Below are 22,234 nucleotides of genomic sequence, written 5' to 3'. Positions count from 1 at the left end.
GGTTAATAACATAATCGTATCTTGTTAAACGACCGCTTGATAGTTATTACGTGATTTCATAATTTCCATTTTATTTGCGGAGCGTGGTGTTCTTTTGAATATCACAATACCAGTGAATACAGTGCAGCCAGCAGTATATTGCAATACCTTTGCCGCTAATTACAATGTACAATGTTGAACAATGTCTTCGACAAAGAATGATTTTTCAATGGGTCAATCCACGTTTTACAGAACATAACACATTAACGATTAACACATTAAGCTCAAAAGAGAATTTGGCTGAAATCTAATTAACATCGTTTAATTAACACTTTAGTTTTAATCAATGACTAGTTATGAAACTCTATGGTTTTTTTATGTTCTCTTGAAGAAAAAAAAAGCAGAAAAAAATCAATGAAGGTAAGTTGCAAAACAGAAAAAAACATGATAATTTTGAATAACGTGCTTTCTGAATTAAGAAGGGAGAACGCGTAAAAAGTTTACTCGCTGTCTTTTGCATCCATACGTAAGCGCTCATAGTCGCCTCGAGCACGACCTCGGACTGACTTCACAATAACGAACACGGCAATCAAAACGACCATCATGAACCCCACAGCAACCGAAGATCCCACAACGGCTCCAATTATGAGATAATTGAACTGAGCTCCTGTAGGGTATAAATGACAGTAAAAAAAGGGGGGAAAAGTGGGAAATCGAAGTGAATGTCGTTCAGCTTGAAAAAAATAAATTCTAAAAAGAGATTCGAATCACTTCTATCACAGACAAGCGGAAATCGTTGTCTTTCTTTCTATTATATTTCAAGGGAAATGCACCATCACAAACTTTAAATGACACCATGAAATCTGGACCCCGTTTCATAAAAGATGTTATGATGTCAACTCTTGCTGAATTGTCAACTTCCATAGTAACATCCAATCAGGAAGCTGCATTCTTGTCGTTACCATGGCATTTGCCATTCCAGCAAGAGTTGTTATCGTATCAACTTTTTATGAAATGGGGTCCAGAGATATGCTGCTTCGTGATGTATTTGCCCCCCCCCCCCCCCCCGCCGGCATAATGGAAAATGTTTATTGTTAGTATTAATGTTGTATAACCTTGCACTAGTTATAGTCACAACAGGTGATGCAGAACACGAAATGAAATTTTGATTTGATGAAAACTATCACTTCGTGTGCTGGAAAAAGAAATAAGATTAAGGTGATATATTAGTCAGATTTTACTCTGTTTGTAAGACAAGAAAAACAACAACCATAAAAACTACACGACGGGGACTGAAGCCTAAATCCCTTTGACATACATTTTTACCAATATGTTTCTACTGTTGGAATCTCCCGAAGAGTGAAGTAAGCTCTAAATTTGGAGACAAAACACAAAGATAACAGGAAGAGACTAGTAATGTTAATAGATGTGGAATGTGGTAGTCCCCATATCAAACTGTCACCTGAACATTTTACCTATTATGTTAGAGAGAAAGGCCATAATCTTCACTGTAAAATGCAGCTAAAGACCAACAGTTTTGTTTTGTTTTGTTTTTATGTATGCCTCTTAATGAAATTTGTATTTTTTTATATTGTAAACTGACTGTTTTGGGTGCACCAGTTCGGTTGGGGAGGATGGCCTGAGGGCCCAAGTCATTTAGTTGGCTCTTTCCAGACCCGGGCTGCCCAACCTGGTGCACCCTTACCACTCCAGTGTACATGTATGTTCTGATTTCGAAACATGTAATATGATATTTGTGATTGAAAGCCGAATAAATAGTGATAATGATAACTATAATAATAATAATAATGATGATAATAATAATAATAATAATAATAATAATAATAACAACAATAATAGTATTAGCACATGCGGCAATATCAATAGTTTCAGGATGGCCACAGCGTTGACCGTGGTAAAACGTGACGACAAAATTTACCTTGAGGGTTATCTTCCATGTGAGAGGTGCCGTCCCTTCTGAGGAAGAGAGGTCCGTTCGAGATGAGATGCGGAGCGGACTTCGTACCACGGGGCTGTCGGACGCTGCGACGATTGCGTGACTGACATCCCTGAACGCATCGCGATGTTGGATCCTCGTTGTCACACACCAGCACCTGGCAGTGAATGAAGACCTTTGCAAAACAAATGAACATGAAAAAAAAAAACACGAAAGTTCTGCTTGCGAACAGGAACCAGACGGAATGTACTATGGATGGCTGTTTTCTCACACGTTTTCTCACTCTACCGACAACATTCAAGGATATGCATTATTTAAGTATCTGTTAGTATTTGTTACGAATGGAAATCTTAGAGTAGCACAAAACAATCTATATCGAAGAATTTAGCGAGGTTTGGTGAGAATGGGTGAGAATTTCTAATTCTCTCACAAAGACTGTCAACAAGCATGGTTCTGGCTTGTCGCCAAATTATGATTCAGCTTGAAAACACACAAACCAGCAAACACACTATATATATGTTTTAGCAAGAACAAACATCTGATTATAATGGAAATAGGTACGTGCAGTCATACCATAAATGGTGTAGTGTATGTTGTTTATTGGACTGTGTTTTGACAGTGGAGAACTGGACGTTGAAGTTACTACTCGCAATGCTTCTTAGCAGATTCATTCGGACTATCACACTTCACAAAGCAAACAAATAAGTGATAAAATCACTGAATAGATGATATATAAATGAATATATAAGGTTCACACACACACACACACACACACACACACACACAACGAAAACCACTGTCCCACTGTGAAGGCGGAGGCCATTAATCTGCCACTAACCTCTGGGTTTTCCTTGATGAAGGTGAATGCCTCAATGATGAACGGCTGAAATGACGGGTCGCTGTGATCAATAATCTCGAGGGTCGGATCCTCTTCACATCTTAAAAAAAATAGAAAGGAATAGGGTGATGGTAATAACAATGATGCCCATTATCTACATCGTTTTCAACCGCAAATAATTACATTATTGCACTGAAATATCCAGGAACATGATTTTTTTTTTCACAGTAAATAAGAACAAGATTATTTCAATAAAAAATACCACTAACAATCGATTTTTTTTCTGGGACCTTTCAATCAAGTCATCATGCCCATCTAGTCAGGCTATGTTCAATGAAACTGTAGGTCCCCATGACTAACGGAGCAATAAATTCACTTTCTTTGCACATTTCAAAAATAATTATTTTTGTGCTTTAATTCATTTGTTACCATATTCTATAACCCTAACTACATCAAGCCTAACCGTTCACCTTTCCAACAATTATCATTTTTTTTTTTTAAATCTGCTTAGAAAGAGGAATGTTGTGGAATGTTGTTCGCACAGTCAGTTGAACCATCATAACGTCAAATCTTGGATGGCTGTCTGTATACGGATTATTTGTGACAACATTCAATTTGGTCAGTCTTATACAGCGAATAAGACACGAATAGCTCACCCGTCTGTGAGGAATGCATAACGTTTGTGGCTGTTGGGGTACGGGGTCGGAGTGGCCCAACAATTCTCAATAAACACGGCTAGCCCTCGGACAGACAGCAGTTCGACAGCAAAATATAGCGGGTCTCCCAGTTCGACTTCGGACTGGTCGTCGACGATGGGCGAGTCAAAAGAATCATCCCTATAGCGAGCGAGGCTGAGGGAAAAGTTCCCGAAACCTGCTTCCCTGTATGAAATGACGCCAGTGACTGTGAGGTAGTTCTCCTCAAGAAGTTGTCGTCGATCTAGCTCGCATTGCACCGATACCTGAAGGTTTTTATCACGAGTGATATCTGTCCCGTTGATGGCCTGAGCAGAGTAGTATGTCACAACGTTCGAGTAGATGATTTTGTCATCCGTCACCTACATTCAAAGAGGAACGATGATACACTCACGATATAATATCTTATCATACAAGTATCAAAGAAATGTTATTTCTTTTATTACGAGCATTGGCCTTTTTACGACAGTCGAGTCTCAGTAAAGATATCGAGGAGCTGCACTGCGTTTGATGAAGTGATGGTCATCGTGCTTCGAGAAAGAAAAAAAAATACTATACGGTTATGTGGTCATGTACAAAACATTACCACTGGGAAAACAATAACAAACAAACACACAAACACATACATTCATAAGGAACGCAGTATTTCTAAATATTATAGATTACATAACATGCAATTCACAAAGTGAGAGGAGCATACATGTGCTATCGATATGGACATCGATATGGATATGGTTGACAATCAATCTTACTTAGCACGTGCTTTGAACCCAATAACAAAAAGAAAATCAGATTTATCATCATTTAGTCTAAAGCCATTAGATGTAAGCCAGATTTTCTGGTATGAATAAAATACACTCTTTAAATTTTACAATTGGTTTAAAAACAGAGCTGTATAATATATCATCTGTATAACTAATGATAACTACTGTTTGTAAAATTCTTCACTGATTGGTTGCATATTATATTAAGCATACAGAGAAAAAAAAAGCAGCGGACATCCAACAGAACCCGTTCATGCCTGGGTAGACAAAACTTCATTGTGGTTTTACCAGAGGTAGAGTCACCGATTCTGACATATTTAGATCGTTCAGATAAATAGTACATAACCAACCAAGGATGGTTCCCTTGATACACAAATATTTCAACTTTTAAATCAGAATACATCGTGGTGCGATTTACTGTGTCATAACTTAGGTCATATCAAGCATGATAAGACCAATGAAGTTACCATTATCCAATTCACTGGACACGTTATCTGTTAAACAAAGTGTAAATTGACTAACAAGGAGGATTCAATGTTCCCTCCAATGCCATCTATCTCTGATACTGATAATTATAATATATTATATTGCTGTATAATTCTTGTATGTCCATGTATTGTTTGAACTGTGATCTATGCATGGATTCTAGTAGAGTGTGTAGCGATATGTTCTGTGCATGCACGAAAAGGCAACGAATTTCCCGCAGTAATAATGGACAATCAAATTTGACTGAATTGGTTTAGCTGACAATTTCCGCCTCTCAGAAAAATCAAGAAGGTATCAAATTATTGAAAATTACATAAATATAGCAGAAAAAGTCGAACCCCCCCCCCCCCCCCCCCATCGAAGTGCCATATTTGCACAAAGAGGTACTAGTAGTGACAACTATTACACATAAATAATTGACAAAGGCCGGTTGCTGCAGTTTCATCACCACGCAAAAATTGATCAATGACAAACTTACCATCATTTTAGTCCGACACATGTCATAGCTCGTGTTAAGCGCCACATATTCAGGGTCATAGTCGAAGCTACCGCAAGTCTCATCTTCAAAATGAACGTTGTTTGCACTGTCATCCGAAAGAAGGCTTTTGTCGATAAAGACCGTCATTGAGAAGCTGGTGCATATAACCTGGGTATCTGAAGACAGGATATACATCTTCGACATGGATGTGTTTCACGAAGAATGTAAATCGATCTTAAAAATTAAGGGTAACTTTAAATTATGGTTAACCGTGTATGACTTCAAGGGTGTTATAGCTTCGAAACAGAAATTACAATCTCGGGGACATTATACACGCAGCTAATAATATGCAAAATAAATATAAGTAACACAATATTTTTCTGTAAAATTTGATACCAATTTGAATTAAGCGAAGTCCGAACATTGCCGAAGGGCTGATAATACTGAACAGGAAACCTGTGGCGCACCATAATTCTGGGGCGATCATAACTTTTAAGTGAAAAATGACTGGTTTTAAGACTTTGACTCACGGTTTCTACAATCTGGCGTCATGCATAATTGTAAAATTTTTACTTTGACCTCATGAGATTTCAGAAAGTCCCAAATCTTATTGGTAACAACCCCTTCACAGATCTAATCTTTGTGCTAAATTAAATAAATAAGCATTTTCTGGTTTTTTTTTTTCAAATTCACATCCATGACTTTTTTTCATCTCATCATTTTGTCTTTAGTTTGAGTAAAACAAGTTGTAATTTTTCAGGTGATTTTCAAAGTATGAGATTTCTTACAACTTGGAAGTTAGACGAAAACGTCTTATAGGAATGCCGTCTAGGGAAATCTTGATTGCTTTACCCTTTTTTGATAGCTAAACATCTATATTGAAGTACTTTATCAAAAGCATCACAGTTAAAAACGTACGCTATTGAAAGGAATAAATTCACACTCTTAATTTCGACTCTCGTCTCAGCGACCATGGAATAGGATAAGAATGGGAAATCATACTGATATACGTTTGTGTTGTTGAGTAATACGCTTGCATATAAAAAACGTGAACACGTCTGGAAAACCGTTCTTTATTTGAAAAAAAAAAGCAAAGAAAAATCGCATGCTTGTGCGTGTGAGAGTAAGTCGGTCTTACAAACTCGGTAACCACTAATTACATTAAAAAAAGACAAAAGACCTTTGTCATGAACAGAATCAAACAAAACGTGAAGTGTCTTGATAATTCATTTGTGACCCTGCATCATAAAACCGACAAAAACATCAACATAAATTTTTGTTTAAAGTTAGGGACACCTACATTCCAAAAGAGTAACTTGATACAAACTGACTTTATGATGTATAACTTAATACAAACTGACTTTAATAACCTAACTAAACAGGAATACTATAGTATAGGTTTTCCCGGCCAATTTCGCACTTTTGTCAGTCCAATTCCTAATTGCTGTATTCAATTTAGCCAAATTTAGCGTAGATGACATGTTCGGTAGTTCAATTTTATGATCTCTTCATTCAAATTCATTTTGGAGAATTCAAATTACCTTTAGCGTCATTCTAATTAACACTTTTTCAATTGAAATTCGTAAAACTAGCACCATTTCGTTATTCGTTCATTCAATTTAGAATGATATAGTCACGTGATCACGGACATGCCGCACTCGTTCATTCAAATTCATTTTTGGGCATCCAACTTAACATCTTTTGCATTCAATTTAGCACGCATGTTTATGCTTTGGTTCTTTCTTTTTTTTTGTCAACGCAGTTACTGTTTTGCAAGCGTCATTACATTTCATATTTTCGTACTTATTTGAGAGATTTTGGCAACAGTTTTTTCTTTTCTTCAATGTGCCTAGTGATTCTTCCAGTCTGAAGATTTAGTGCATCATGTGGCCACAACTTATCTGGCCGTTGAGTGCTTTATTCCGAGTGTGTCGGCCAGTTCTCGGAAGTCAAGCTAATGATCATCAAATGTTTCTATAATTCTTTTTCTGTCTTCTTGAGAAATACGTCTTTATCTAACTTGTGCTGTTATGACTGTAAGAAGATGAACTTAATCTGTAGTATTGGTACATGTAGGCCTAAAATGACATATATGAAAGAAAAGGCGCGCTACAGAACAACAAACCCGAGTTATGTATGGTAAAAATTACTTTTACTGCTTAACAGTGAGTGGATGAAACAAAAAGTCTTAATGTTATCACCTTTTCAAAAAAAGAAATAACATGACGTTAATTTGAATGAACATGTTAGGAATTTGACTGCCCATACGCGAAATTGAATGACTGATAACAGTGGCGTATCTAGGGGGGGGGGGGCAAGGGGGGCACGTGCCCCGGGCGCCACTCCTTGGGGGCGCCAAAAACGAAAAAACGAAAAAAAAAACGAAAAAAAAAACCGAGAAAAAAAAAGAAGGAAAAAAAAACGTAAAAAAAAAAAGAAAAAAAATCGCCCGGAAATGGGTAAGGGGGGGGGGGGGGGTTAGGGGCAGAAAACCAAATCAAGCAAGATAAGAACAAAGCATGATAATGACGCGGACAAAATGACAATGTTTATTGTTAATGCCATTTTATATTAAGCAAGCAAAATGTTACACGGGGCAGCGGCTGCAATTTCTTTTGTTCTGAAGCGACCACCGATCGGATCAAGAGATGGAGCCAATGGCTTCGAGTATTAGTAATCGTAAAATGGATTTTAGATTGTTAAATGACGTAATGCAATGCTGTTCAGCGAGAGTGAGACGTGTAAATGGCATTGAACGCAAGACCGTCTGACAGTTTACAGAGTCATGTAAGTTTAGCTACTACTCACATGTATTTGTAAATAACATTGAACGCAAGACCGTCTGACAGTTTACAGAGTCATGTAAGTTTACTACTCACATGTATTCCCTTGAAGTATATTAAGATCTTATAGATTTTTTTTTAATGATTGTATTGTCTCACAGGTTAGGGCAAAAGTTATTTTATTATAGTCTTATAGAGCTGTATTGTACTATTGTACACTGTAGTAGAATACCAATGTTATTGTTGTACAACAGAACAACCCATGTTCATTAGCTGGAAGTTGATCAGCCTGTAGTTTTCATCTAATTTTGTTTGATTTTCATTTATAAGTAGAGAATCATTTTTTTTTTATATTTCTTAATGTATACATAGTAATGAAAGTCGTAGGGGTTGACCAGAAAATGTCTGTTTGATGTGACATCCTCGGTAAATTACCCTGCCTAGACAGCCCAGTGCCAAGTAACGTAAACACATTCGTATACTACTTACTAAGTACTAGCAGTTAATTTTTAGTGACGGTTAGCTGGTCAGCAGGAGAATGGCGCATGTTATGTACCTTCATTTTGGCAACACAGTCTTCTTAGAGAGATAATTCTGGACAAGTGGTGTTTCGTTCTTATCATGTAAACCAAATATTATACAGTTATTCTGTTTCTGAATGAAGTTGTCACTCTAAATAGTAAGAAAGTGATATTTCCGTTAATGTTGCCAACAGTTTTAGGATTTGTTGGATACTTTTAAAGACAATTCCTGTCAGTGACAAGGTTAGATTTAGAATAATTACCGTTGAGTGTTCAAATTCAGTAAAGACATTAAAGATATTCTAGTTGTTGTGATGCATCAATATTGTTTTCATTAGATTAAACCAAGAGTAAAAAAATTGGCTTTACATGCAGTGTAGTTCTGCTGTGATTGTTTAAAGGAGATTTTCAAAGTCAGGGGATACCCTCGAATGATAATGATTCTTTTTTATTCCAAGTTTATTTAAGACGACAAGAAGACATAAATACATTTGCTATTTCAACCTTGTTGAAGAAAGCTGGGCAATAACAAAACTAACATCTTTGTTCTTGTTATTTCTTCTTGTGATCTTGTCAGAATAACAGCATGAAACGGTCATTCAGTAAAAAAGAAAGTGGTGCTCAAGGGCGGAAGCGGCGATTGTTGCAAGAAGAGGAAACCAAAACCAAAAAGTCAAGGGAGTTTTTCTTGAACTACTTTAAGAAGGCAGCACCAAGTACGTCAACGAGTTCCAGTTCCACAGAAATACCACCAGCAACCGTCTCTGAACCTGATGATAAACCAAGTACTAGTGAGTTAAATGACCAAGAGGAAATCAAGTCAGTAAATTCCACATGTCAAGGGAGTGAGGATCAGCATAGTGAACAGGATATGGACCTGAACAAAAATGAAGGTGATGGTTGTAGTGACAGCAGTGGTAATGATGGCACTGAGACTGGTGAAGGGAATGGTGCGAATCTGTCTGATTCCATAACACCAGCAGTGATTGAAGAACATGACATTGGACTTCTGGAGTTCGATAAGGGGAGTGGGAAACCAGTAGTGTCAGATGCATTGAGAACAGAAATAGTGAAGCTGGGTTCGCAGTATTTCCAAAATAGTGATGGACCGTTCCTCCCAACAAATAACCGCTCAATGAACAAAACCTGGTTCAAGAGGAAACTGGGAAATGGCCAAGGGGAAGAAGTGACTCGATCATGGCTGATCTACTCTCCGCATAAAAAGTCAGCATTTTGTATGTGCTGCCTTCTCTTTTCTCGGTCAGAACATTCATCCTCATTGGAGCAGGAAAGTGGATTCAGCAATTGGAAAAAACCGGAAAGGATCAGTCAGCATGAAAATTCCAAGAAACATCGAGATTGTTTCACGCAGTGGAAAGAAATGGAGAGAAATCTAGTTAGAAATAGAGGAATTGACGCAGGACTTCAGTTGCAGATTGAGAAAGAGAAGCAGAAATGGCGTGACATCTTGAAGCGCATACTTCATTGCATAAAGTTCCTTGCTACCCAAAACTTAGCTTTGAGAGGGCACAGAGAACACCTTCAGGTAGACGATAGCTCCAATGTTGGAAATTTCCTCGGATTAGTGAAGCTAATTGCCGTCTTTGACCCTGTCATGAAGGAACACCTAACTCGAATGGAAACTCATCCTGGATCTACTTCCTATCTGTCTCCAGGAGTCCAGAATGAATTCATACACATCATAGCATCAACTGTTCGCCAATGTTTACTCGAAAGCATTCGTAAAGCCAAGTACTACGGTCTTTTGTTTGACTCAACTCCTGATCAGGCTCACCGCGAACAGATGTCAGAAGTAGTGAGGTATGTTGAAGTTGACTTTCAAAGCCGAAAAATCCATGTGAAAGAGTCCTTCTTGGGTTTTATTCAGATAAGCCAGAAGGACGCCAAGAGCTTAGCAGAAACTATCGAGAAACAGCTGGAGAAAGACAAAATGGACTTGAAGGATTGTCGCTCACAGTGCTATGACAATGCTGCCGTGATGGCTGGACACAGAAGTGGTGTTCATCAACGGATAAGTGAGAAAAACGAATTGGCCGTTTTTGTGAACTGTGACAATCACTCCCTCAACTTAGTTGGTGTGCATGCAGCAAAGCAGGATACCATGATGGTCACCTTCTTCGGAACCATCGAAGCAATGTATGTGTTCTTCTCTCGTTCTACACAGCGCTGGGAAAAACTCAAAAGGGCCCTTCCGGTGGCTGTTAAGTCGGAGTCAGAAACCAGGTGGAGCGCAAGAACGGAAGCAGTGAAGCCTGTTTGCAAGTATCTTGCAGAGATACTCAAGGTCCTCGAGAATCTGATAGACAATGAAAACGAAACCAGCGACACGAGAAGTGATGCAAATGAACTCTACAACCGCATGCTCACGTACGATTTTCTGACTTTGTTGGGATTTTGGAATACCCTACTCATGCGCATCGACCGAGTTCAAAAGAGGTTGCAAGATCCTGCCATGAACTTCCACGATGCCGCCCTTGATCTGAAAGCCCTCCATGACAATTTCAGTGACGAAAGAGAAGATTTGGTTGGTGAGGCACTCAAGGAAGGACTCGATCTGTGTGAAGAATGGAATGTTGCGTTTGAAAGACGTCGAAGACGAAAGAAGCAGATGGCTGGTGAGCAAGCAAGAGATGCAGGGTTGACAGCAAAGGAAGAAATGGAAAGAGTCATGAAAGGAACACTTGACCGTATCCATACAGAAATGGGAGAACGGTTCACTCGTTTGAACGATACCGACGCAAAGTTCGGGTTCCTTCTCAATGTTAAGGAACTGTGCTATGGTACGGAGAGCACCGACTTGAAGAAGAAGTGCAAAAACTTAGGTGATGTGTACACTTCAGATGTTAACGGACAGCAGCTGTATCAAGAAATTTTGGACTGCAGGATGCCACTGTCAAGTCGACCAGAGGTGAAAATATCAAAACCAGAACAGCTTCTTGAATTTATCGTTCAGTACGGAGATGAAAGCGTCTTTCCAAATCTCCGCATTGTTGTTCAGATAATGCTCACCGTCGCAGTATCCATTGCTAGTTGTGAGCGATCCTTCAGCAAATTGAAACTAATCCTTTCGTACTTGAGGGCCTCCATGGGCCAAGACAGACTCTGTGATCTAGCTCTACTGAGTGTGGAAAGAGAAGAAACTGAAAAAATTGACTTTGAGCAAATCATTGACAGATTTGCAGCAGAAAAGGCGAGGAAGATTCGCTTGTAATGTCCATGCGGTAAAACAAATCTTGACACTTATCGAGCCTATATATTATCTGCAAAAGAGATGATTCCGGAGTACTGGGGTAATGAATTCTTGTAGGGTTACATCGGGATCACGGGATGAAAAGTATAATATTCGTTTGACTGTGCTGACTGATGCTGGCATTTCTAACAAGGTACTTTGTGCTTACCATGTACACTGACTTTCAGTGTGTCAGACTGTCAGTGTGTGTGTGTTGGGGCCCTGGGGGATGAGTGTGTGCGTGATAAAGTGGTTGAGACTGTTTGTTCAGTACATGTATTATAATGGGAGAAACGGACCGGGGCTAAAACAAGACCGATATAATCTGTACGCTACATATACGGTCTGAACTCCTATGTAACTGTTTACATCATGTATGTAAAATCACTCAGGTTGTCATCAACCCAGTCACAGAATGAAGCCAGTAATCGATTAGACTCAAACAGTGCGAAAGTTGAGAATTCTTTGATGTTTATATTGCAGCCTCCAAAAATACAAAATACTTATAATAATAATATAACAGGAACGCTCGATATGACCAGTATGACACAGTTAACACAGGGCAACAAAGCATTGTTTCCCAGCCAGCTATGTTTTCAGTTAAAAACAAAAACAAAAACAAAAACAAAACAAACCAATCCAAGCTGTGTGGTTCTGCGTTTTATTGGTGTCTTTGATAATTTTAGAAAGTAAAGTCATGAAAAAATGAAATTGTGCCTCAACACTTTCATTTAGTGCTTTGAAAAAGGGAAAAAATCTATTGAGTTGCCAGATTTACAAATAACTGTTACAATGCATGTCCCCCACTAAACTATCGTTTGAATTTTATAGCCTACTATAATAAGTGAATCAAATCTCTTTCTCTCTCTCTCTTAATCAGTTTCCTAACTATCTGGTTTTGTTAGAACACATATCTCAGCTTGACTTGAATTATTTTTAAATCAGGTGCTCTCAGTGACTGGCCGCTCTGCTCACAATGTTAACCGATGCTTTAATGCTTTCGTCAGGATTATTTCGATGCACATGGACATGAAAATTGCTATTGAACTTGTATATGGTACTACTATTTGTTTTGTCCTGGGGTACTTACCTATAATATGGTATATGGTAGACTTCGAAGTGCAAACTGACAATTAAAGGAATGTTCCTAAAGAAGAAATATGGCAGTATAATTTTGGTTGGGAAATTATATTTGTCTAAACTCTATATCTTGTTACATCAGTTGTAAAACAAAAAATAAACAAACAAATTGATTCAATAAGAAAAAAGAAAAGAGATTTTTTTTTTTTTTATAATCAGATCTCTGTATCCACGCAGTGTAACATGCATTTGCTCCATAAGTGTTTTGGTAGTGAAAACGGACACCGATAATATTAAGATTTTCTTGTGTCATGTACATCATGAAAATTGTATGATAAGCATTGTATCAGGATAACAATGCAGATCGGTGTAAATAAAAAAAAAAAACACCACTTGAAAACAATAAATATATGCGCATGTTCTTTTTTGTGTGGTTCTGAAATAAATCAAAAGTTGAGACGTTCTGAAGGAGATATAAACGTGAAGAGAGTGATTGAGAGGGGAGAAAGAGCCAGAGGGGGTTGGGGTGGTAGGATGGAGGAATGGAAGTGAGATAATATTGTGAGTCACCAAAAGGATAAGGTGTAAGAAATGGATTAAGGAAGATGAAAAACTCTTACGCTTCGTGTGTTTTTTTTTTCAGTTTGTCAGTATATATCACCATTTACAAATCCAGTCGGACCAGCCATCATATCATAATGTTAATAATTGCTTGAATTATCAACATATTATATTGAAGAGAATCCCGTACATGCTTCCTAAAAACGAACATGTTTCAAATATGCTCACACTAATTTGTAAGTTTTAGCAAGTCTTTGGATTCAATTGCCGCATGATCTGTTATATTATATTCAGGGCAAGCCACATATGACAGTGTGAAGGCATTGTATGATCTACAATACAACGAACTATGAGATAAGTGCAATGTTTCCTACACAGAAATATACAAATTTCGGCTCACTCGCTCGTACTAATTTAGAGTATTTTTTTCAAGTCCTAAGTTTGTTGGTATAAATCGTTATCTCTAAGACCGTTACTATATCTGGATTATAACTGTAAGTTTTAATAGCCAAAAAATGACAAGAATTCCATGTTTTGTAAGCTGAAATACAAAAATTTTCGACTCGCTCGCTGCGCTCGCTCGCCAAAATTTATCGAAATTTATTACATTAAATCACCCTCAAAAGACCCCTTTTTAAGTGTTTGAAAAAGCATATCATGCAGACTTTATTTGGGAGTCCCTTCCGGGGAGGGGTTGGGGTTGAAATTTTTTTTTCAGAAATTAGGGGCGCAATTTTCGCGCTTGCCCCGGGCGCCGTTTTCCCTAGATACGCCGCTGTGACTGAATTACCCCTTTCGGTCAGTGTTGGCGAATTTGAATGACTGAAGAGCACGTGCCAATTTAAATTCTCATTTTACGAATTCGAATGGCACATGTGCAAATTTCATTAATCGAAATGCTAAATTGAACGACCAACTTGCAATTTTGAATGACAGAATGTGCAGTGACGAGGATTTTCGCTAAATTGAATGAACCTTTTATCAAATGGACTGACAAAAGTGCGAAATTGGCCGGGAAAACCTATACTAATGTACATGATTGCTTGAAGTGTGAAAAAGATTGCCGCGAAACGAATCTGGATGCAGGAAGAGTGGCATTGGGCAATCACATTCCCGTCTCATGCAAAATTTAATGACCGCTTCACGAAGTTGGAGTACTTTCTATACGAATTTGAATGACAGCATTTTAGATTTGATTGACATGAATACAGATTCGACTGATCGAAAGTGAATGATCGCAATACCAATTTGACTGACAAACTTACGAAATAGATCGCAAAACCTATATAAACTTATTTATAATATGTCAGACTGATTACGCTATTGTCCGTGATAGTGTGATAGTGAACGCCATACTCCAGCCTTTACCGGTGAAAGTGTTTTCATGGCGATTCACACGTCCATTAAGAATTCGAATTGAGGATACAATTCAATTCACGATGATAGAAAGCATCTACAGCATTGTACCCTAAATTCCATAACTAACCAATAGAGTAGGTTGTTCCATTTATACGACTCTCGGGTCCGGGTAAGTCAACCGAATTGATGATCACCAGGGAGAACACGTACTCAGTTGAGGGACTTAAACCGGTCACATGGTGAGTGATGGAGTCAGTACCATCAAACTCGATGACCGTATACTCTGCTTGGTTGTCGCTCGACCAATACGTTAGGTTATAGCTGTATGAAGACGAGTCGCACTGGAGCCACTTTGACGCTGGTGGTTCCGGCAACTTGGCGAAGAAAACAGGGATAATTCATTCAGAGGAACGGATTTTAGGTGTTATCGTATTTTGGCCTAGTGGTATAAAACCTTGGTAACCATTGGTATTTGCGTAGTAAAAACTCTGGCCATTTATGATAGTACAAGTGTATGTTCGTTTGGGGTAAAAAAAAAAAAAAAAGTTTTACTGTACCGTTTAACCGTCCTGAATCTGGTTGATGCAAGTCTTGCACCCTTGAGGGTTTTGAGATATTCAAATATCCCAAAATCTTGAATACCTGCGGGGGTGCTGTGGCATAGTGGATAAGACTCCCCACTCCCAAGCGGAGGACCCGTGTTCGATTCCCGCCCAGTGCTTACGTCATTTGACAAGAGTTTTTACCCACTACGTCCCTCTCGACCCAGGTGTATAAATGGGTACCTGGCAACGCTGGGGTAATAACAATGGCAGGGCCCTCTGGTAGGGCAGTAGCAATACTGAAGAAGCTACCCTGGATAAATAAGACCTTATGATTATCATAATTATGATTATTGCGATTATTATTATCATTATTATTAATGATGATATCTTAGAACTCTCAAGGAAGCAAAAGTTGCATCAACCAGATTAGGATTTTAATAACACCCTCGATAATATGGAAAATTCATCGCTTCATTTCTAATTTCTTTGTACATGTGTACGGAAATAATTTCGATTCTTTTTTTTTTTGGCGGCCATCTTGGATATGTCACGCCTGTCATGGATACAAAAGATCCTGCAATCAGATTCGGATTCAGCAAACTCGGGGTAAAACAATCTACTTTAAATTTCTACCATCAATAAGAAAACACATTATAATTAGATTTTTTCTTTTTGCCGGTCATTAAGTATGAGAATCTCTGATCAACTTGTAAGAAATCGAAAAGCAATCAAATGAACCGCCACTACCCGCACTTTTCAGTAATTAGTCAAGGGGACGTAATTATTCTGCCCCCCTGAAGTAATGCATTTACTATATAAATAAATGAATTTAAAATGAATGAATGGAACTTCCTCTTAGTTGACGTCTCTGTTATAGTATAGCAATAGCCTCAACAGTTGAAAATATATACTAAAAATGAACTAAGGCTAAACTTAAATGGCATCAAACAGAAAAATAAATTGATCGAATTACTAACGCGAAGGGTCAAATGCCACGAACTATACGTCAACTACAAATATTGAACAGAGAGGAAAGAACGAAGAGAAGAATTTTGTGGAGTTCTGTACTAACCTATCACATTGCTCTGTAGGTCTAGTTAGATTTCAGTTGTTGAGAAAAATATCTCGGCTTTACATTTAACCGACTGATCTTCTCACCTGCCATGTTACTGCGATACTGTTTGTACCAGTGATGTTGGCACTTATTGCCGAAGGTGCGTAGAAAGGCGCTGTGTGCGAAGAGGCAAGCAAACGTAAGAACGAGAAACAAGCATGTACACAAATCTGACACATTGCCCTGTCTCTATTCGGCCACATCGTATTCATATCCCAAATCATTACATTTTAGTAAGGGAAAATATTCCTGTCGAAATGCACAGAATGCTCTTCAAGGTATTAATCTAATCAACGTTTTGTGAGAAAAAAAAAACAAAAAACAAAAACAAAAACAAAAGAGAAATCACAGCGACATTGGAGAATTCGAAAAAAAAAACCCAAAAAAAAAACCAAAAAAAAAAAAAAAAAAAAAAACAGATATTGCCTGGGCTCACCATCGCATTGTGTCTTTGTTCTGATTGGTGAACAGTTCATTCCACCAGTTGCTATACCGTCAACCTCTCTCCTGACGGACAGGAGAAACTCATAGTCTCTATATCCATTAAGACCAGTGATATTAGCAGTGCTGTCCCCAGAGATGACAACTGGTTCGTCAGAGTTGCCAGTGTTTCCAACGTCATCTGTCCAACTATACGCAATCAAGTACGAGTGCACCGGTCCAGTGCCGTAATCGTAGCCGTCCTTCCAGGCGTTCCATGCGATTAAAACCGAATTGCTTGTGACATCCAATATCCAAGAAGAATCGGTCAGCCTAGGCAATGCTAAAAATAAGATTCAACTGTATTTTGAATGGGGAAAATAAGGCCTGGAATGTTTGTGTTAGAAAAGTAAAAGATTACTAAATTACTCCTGTGGCTAACAAAACTCTGCCTGGTGTAAGCCCTTTCTGATTGTCTATGAAGTACAATAATTTACCTGAAAATTCAAGATAAACGGTATGTTTAGTATGGTTCTATGGTATGTTTACAATTACTTAGTAGTTACTTGTGTTCTGTTCCGTATACGGTAATTAGAACCATAACTATAGCGATTAGATTTAGTTAAAATGATGATGTCGTTGCTTCATAAGTCTAATATCAGACTGTACCTGCAAAGTAATCGTCATTCCATTTCCTTTCTTGACCCCCCTCCCCGCAATGAAATGACAGGAAAAGGAAAAACTTGCACATATGAAATCAATATTAAGTTTCCTGTGTTTACTTAAAGGACAAGTTCACCTTCATAAACATAAGGATTGAGAGAATGCAACAATATTAGTAGAACACATCAGTGAATGTTTGAGGAAAATTGGACAATCGATGCAAAAGTTATGAATTTTTAAAATTTTTGTGTTGGAACCGCTGGATGAGGAGACTACTACAGCTTGTGAGTCATATGCGTACAACAATATAAAGAAAATGTAAAAGAAAATTCAACATATTTTCACTTTTTTCGCATAATAAAAGAGCTCTTGACTTGCCTCTTTCTAAAGGCAGGGGGAATAATATTGCCCATAACATTTGTCGGTAACGAGTCAGGGGAATGTGTACTTTTTTCAAAAGATGGAATTTTGTGAAATTCTCTTTATATTTTCCTTATATTGTTGTACGCAAGTTATTCATACACTGCAGTAGTCTTCTCATCCAGCGGTTGCTGCACAAAAAATTTAAAAATTCCTAACTTTTGAACGGATTGTCTGATTTTCCTCAAACTTTCAATGATGTGTTCTACTAATATTGCTACATTCTCTCAATCCTTACGTTTATAAAGGTGAACTTGTCCTTTAAAGAGGACTTATTGCTGAGAGCAGTTATCTGGCAAATGCATGGTTCTTTTAATTTTCTTTTTGCTTGTGACCGAACCAGTGGCGGCATATCAAATTACTGCAAGGAGACGAAATCGCTAAGTCATTTGATTTGCACGTGACGATGAGACCAAAATCAATGTTAGATAAAAAAAGAAAAAAAAAACATGTAACGAATTTAAAATCTCATTTTATTGATTAAATCTTCGTAATGGTGAAATTTTCAAGTTGTGAAATATGAAACGTTCATTCATAACTATCCAACTGACTCTAAAGAAGTATGAGTGAAATAATATGCTTACATAATAATACTGACCTTAAAGACAAAATGCTCGATACCAAGCACTAGCTTACCGGCTACCAACAAAACACTTAAGCCTGTCACAGTCCTCAACGTCCACTTTATGTCATTCCCAATGCTCTGAACTATTTTGGCAACAGTAACATAAAGGCTATTTCTTTTATTGTTATGTATGACAAAGGAACTTTTGTTGTACAACTACATGTATACCTTGCTGACAGTCCGATCCAGCCCAGCCATCGGCGCAGGAGTCATCACCAGGGCACTGGCCGCTAGTCCGATCACAGGTCCTGCTGGTCTTGCAGTGACAGGCATAGTTACACAGGGTTCCGAAATAACCTTCGCTGCACGCTCCAGAGGCTTGTGCAATTAGTAGACAGGGGAAATGCAAAACAGTTGAAAACAGATTTAAAATTTCAAATAAAAACGAAAAACACATTCTTTCAAAGCACTTGTTACATTCCTTATAAACCAAACAAGAAGTTAAAGTACAATCGTTTCACTACAAAAAAGAGACCCATGGGTGTTCATTTGTACATTATTACACCAGCAGGAAATAATTATGCCTTCTATGTAGAACGTTTGACTGTGCATTTTTTTTTTTTTGATTCTATAATTTAGGGATTCGGTGGCATAGTCACGATAGTGGCAATATTACCACAATTTTGTCAACCTGGTGATCATGCCTGCCAAGTTTGGTAACAAATTAGAAAAAAAAATCATCTTTTTCATTTTTTTTTTCAAGAAGGACAACGAAAAAAAAAATGTGAATTTTGCCCCCCCCCCCCCCCACCATCTGACATGAACAAATTTGAAAGTACAGCCACCACTCTATTGATCATGATATCTACTTTATCCCTCTGGATCTGGAGAAAAGATTTGTTAAGATTCCTCAAATTGGGGGCTTTGCCTCCCCCGGCCACCAAGGGGCATTGTGCCCTTAGGGCCCCAAGAGGGGAATGTATGCCAATTTTCACATAAGATCTAATACACTCTAAGTTTCAAGCGCTTAATCTTTCCAATTTTTGTTTGTTTTGAAGAAGATAGAAATGAGGAAATTGGGCCCAAATTTGGTTCCCCCTTCCGCTCATCCTGCGATATGCCACGAACAAACAATCGCACAGTTCAGTCACTAATCTACTTACTAGTGGCTCTAGCTAAACTTATCATTTATCAATATACTTACTCAAAGCATTAACTTAGCCCTACCACTTGTGGTTCTGAAGGAGAAGAGTTTTTTTTAGAATCTTTTTTGTTTATTCATTAAGGGGGTGGGTTGGGGTAGTGTGAATCTAAGCAATTGAAATAGTTCCCCTTTAGGGATGCTACCTTTCCAGTTTGGTAAAAATCCGTCGTGTTTTATTTTTGTTTGTTAGTTTGTGTGTTCTTTTTGTGTGTGTTTTCTTAGAAGGAGAAGAAGAAAAAAAGAAGACGGAATTGTTAAAAGTTTACGCACTAAAAAAGGCGGACGATGAATGATGCCAAAGGCTCAGTTTAGATTTTGGCACTAGTGACGTAAAAAGGTGGAACATCATCATTACAATCATTTTCTTACCCTGACACAGATCTCCCGAATATCCAGCTGCACAGGCTCCTTGACATCCCGTGGCCGAGTTACACGCCACGCCGGACGCACAGTTACAGTCCAGCTCACAGTTCGCTCCAAAGGTTCCTCCGGAGCAAGCTGAAGAGAGAATAGCGACGCGACTGTGATCGTGACTGTCTTAAATATATTATTATATGAATGAAATGAAATGAAATGAAGTGAAATTAGTATAGAATGAAAGGAAATGAAATATTGTAATACATAAATGTTAGAGTAGCCGATACGCCGAACCTAATCATTGTGTGTGTGTGTGTGTGTGTTTGTGTAATTGTTTTAATAATATAGACGCAAAACCGGTCTATCAAGAAAAAAAAAATACCAGAATAACAGCTGAACCAAAGTCTGACAAATGATTTTATTAAATACATTGTGTCACGCCTTCTCTTTGATTGAATCCTCGTATTTCAAATTAATAGTGTCGAAAGTTTGTTATAGCGTAAACTTACACACATGCAGGCATAACCTACTTAGCCTTGACTCACCTTTACCGTTTATTACATGTCTATAGAAATGAACGACACTGCGCGTAAAACCTTATAATGGCTAGTGTTTGGCTCATGGGAACTATCATGTTAGTTTTCGAAAAGCAACCTTCATCCATCAGTTATAGACAACTACTGCTCTTTAAAAAAAAATACGATATTGCTACTATACGCAGATGAACAATTCGTTCTACAGTATCAATTCATTAAGGATATAATAAAAGATCCAACCTGTTTCGCATCTGTTTCCTCCGAATCCGGCTTGGCATGACATACCCACGGGGTCAGGAACAGATAAAAGACGATTTTGACAGTTTCCAGCAGCTGAGCATCTCACTTGGCATGTCTTACCCCAGTCATTGTTACCACAACCTGGAAACACAAGTACAAGTACGTAAACGCTCTACTTCGTTGCATAGATAATGCGAACTTCCTGTTATACTACGTGTTTCAAAAACATTTCCCACTTTTGATCATTAATAGTTCAAAAACTATTCATCCGATAAAACTGTCATTGATATGAGTAATAGCTGAATAGTGTACAATTTTGTTGGAGGTAATTTGAATGTGAAAGCATAAATCAGTTTCATTGAATCTATGATTGATTTTGAAGTAAGGTTTCAGATTTTGGTCAAATTTTAACCCTCTGCACAAAAATTGAACTTTGCACAGGAACCAATGATGTGTATGTGAGTGTGTGCTGACAATGGCCCTAACAATGGGCATGCCTGAACCACCTGTTGACTAGGCGTCAGTCTCGCGCTCCCAGGCACGTGGATTGCCCTGGGCACTGCTAGTCTGAATTTTCGCTCGTCTGAAAGCTGGCAAGTTCGCGAATAGAAAAGCACACATGCAAATCAATAACCGGAAGTCACTACCCCGGCCCTAGAGGTTCGATGTCGGAGGTATCGTACAATATCACTTGATATGGCCTTGATATCTCCTAGTTTTGATTGTCGGTAGCGAGAATTCATGCACGGTTATAGTCCTCCGGGGGAGTAGTCCTCCGGGGGAGTTGTCCTCCGGGGGAGACGTCCTCCGGGGGAGTTGTCCTCCGGGGGAGACGTCCTCCGGGGGAGTAGTCCTCCGGGGAGACATCCTCCGGGGGAGCAGTCCTAGACCCGTTTTAATAAATGTTCAATTTCTATGATTGTGCAACTCCCATGGGAACAGTGTACTAAACATCATTGCAAGACAATTGTTTTTTTTTTAATCTTTGTATTGTGTTAAGAGATAGTCTGGAAGGAAAGAATAGGGCCTACACATCTACAAAAACAACCGCGAAAATTTGTTCAATATCGGATAAAAACTACGGAGGTAATAAAGTTATTTTTGCGCTGGTCTTCACAAAACAGTTCTTGCAAAGTCAGCATGGATACGCAAATAAATAGCTGATTATGCCATCAGCTCATAACTTGACTCATACTTTGTACATAATTGTGATAATTGTGATCCATAAATTCCATTTCTTTTAAAGAGGGCAGTTGCGTTCTAATCTTAAATTCCATGTATCTGACGGATTGTTATTTTGAAGTTATTCAGTCATTATTTTCTATACGTTTGTAGCAGAAAAAAGACAAACAAAAAAATTCAGTTTTCAGGAGATTAATGAAAACTTATTTGGTGACGATATCATTAGGTCACCTATTT

The 22,234-nt window shown here is 38.2% G+C and overlaps 2 protein-coding genes across 2 annotated transcripts; one reads left to right on the top strand and one right to left on the bottom strand.

Moving 5' to 3' along the window:
• Window positions 1-479: 479 nt before the first annotated feature.
• On the bottom strand, window positions 480-5,392 carry LOC140236610 (ZP domain-containing protein-like). The gene is made up of 5 exons (XM_072316533.1): window positions 5,198-5,392; window positions 3,431-3,831; window positions 2,775-2,874; window positions 1,919-2,111; window positions 480-646 (listed from the first exon to the last, which is right to left on the bottom strand). The coding sequence occupies exons 1-5, from the start codon at window positions 5,390-5,392 to the stop codon at window positions 480-482; spliced, it is 1,056 nt and encodes a 351-aa protein (XP_072172634.1).
• Window positions 5,393-9,087: 3,695 nt separating this feature from the next.
• Window positions 9,088-11,733, top strand: LOC140236609 (zinc finger MYM-type protein 1-like). Its single transcript, XM_072316532.1, has one exon. It carries the CDS (start codon window positions 9,088-9,090, stop codon window positions 11,731-11,733), a length of 2,646 nt encoding a protein of 881 aa, XP_072172633.1.
• Window positions 11,734-22,234: the final 10,501 nt, after the last annotated feature.

Source organism: Diadema setosum, chromosome 13, assembly GCF_964275005.1.
Source record: "Diadema setosum chromosome 13, eeDiaSeto1, whole genome shotgun sequence".
NCBI classification, from domain to species: domain Eukaryota; kingdom Metazoa; phylum Echinodermata; class Echinoidea; order Diadematoida; family Diadematidae; genus Diadema; species Diadema setosum.
Note: the sequence above shows the minus strand (reverse complement) of the source record. Positions and strands in the feature narration are given on the sequence as shown.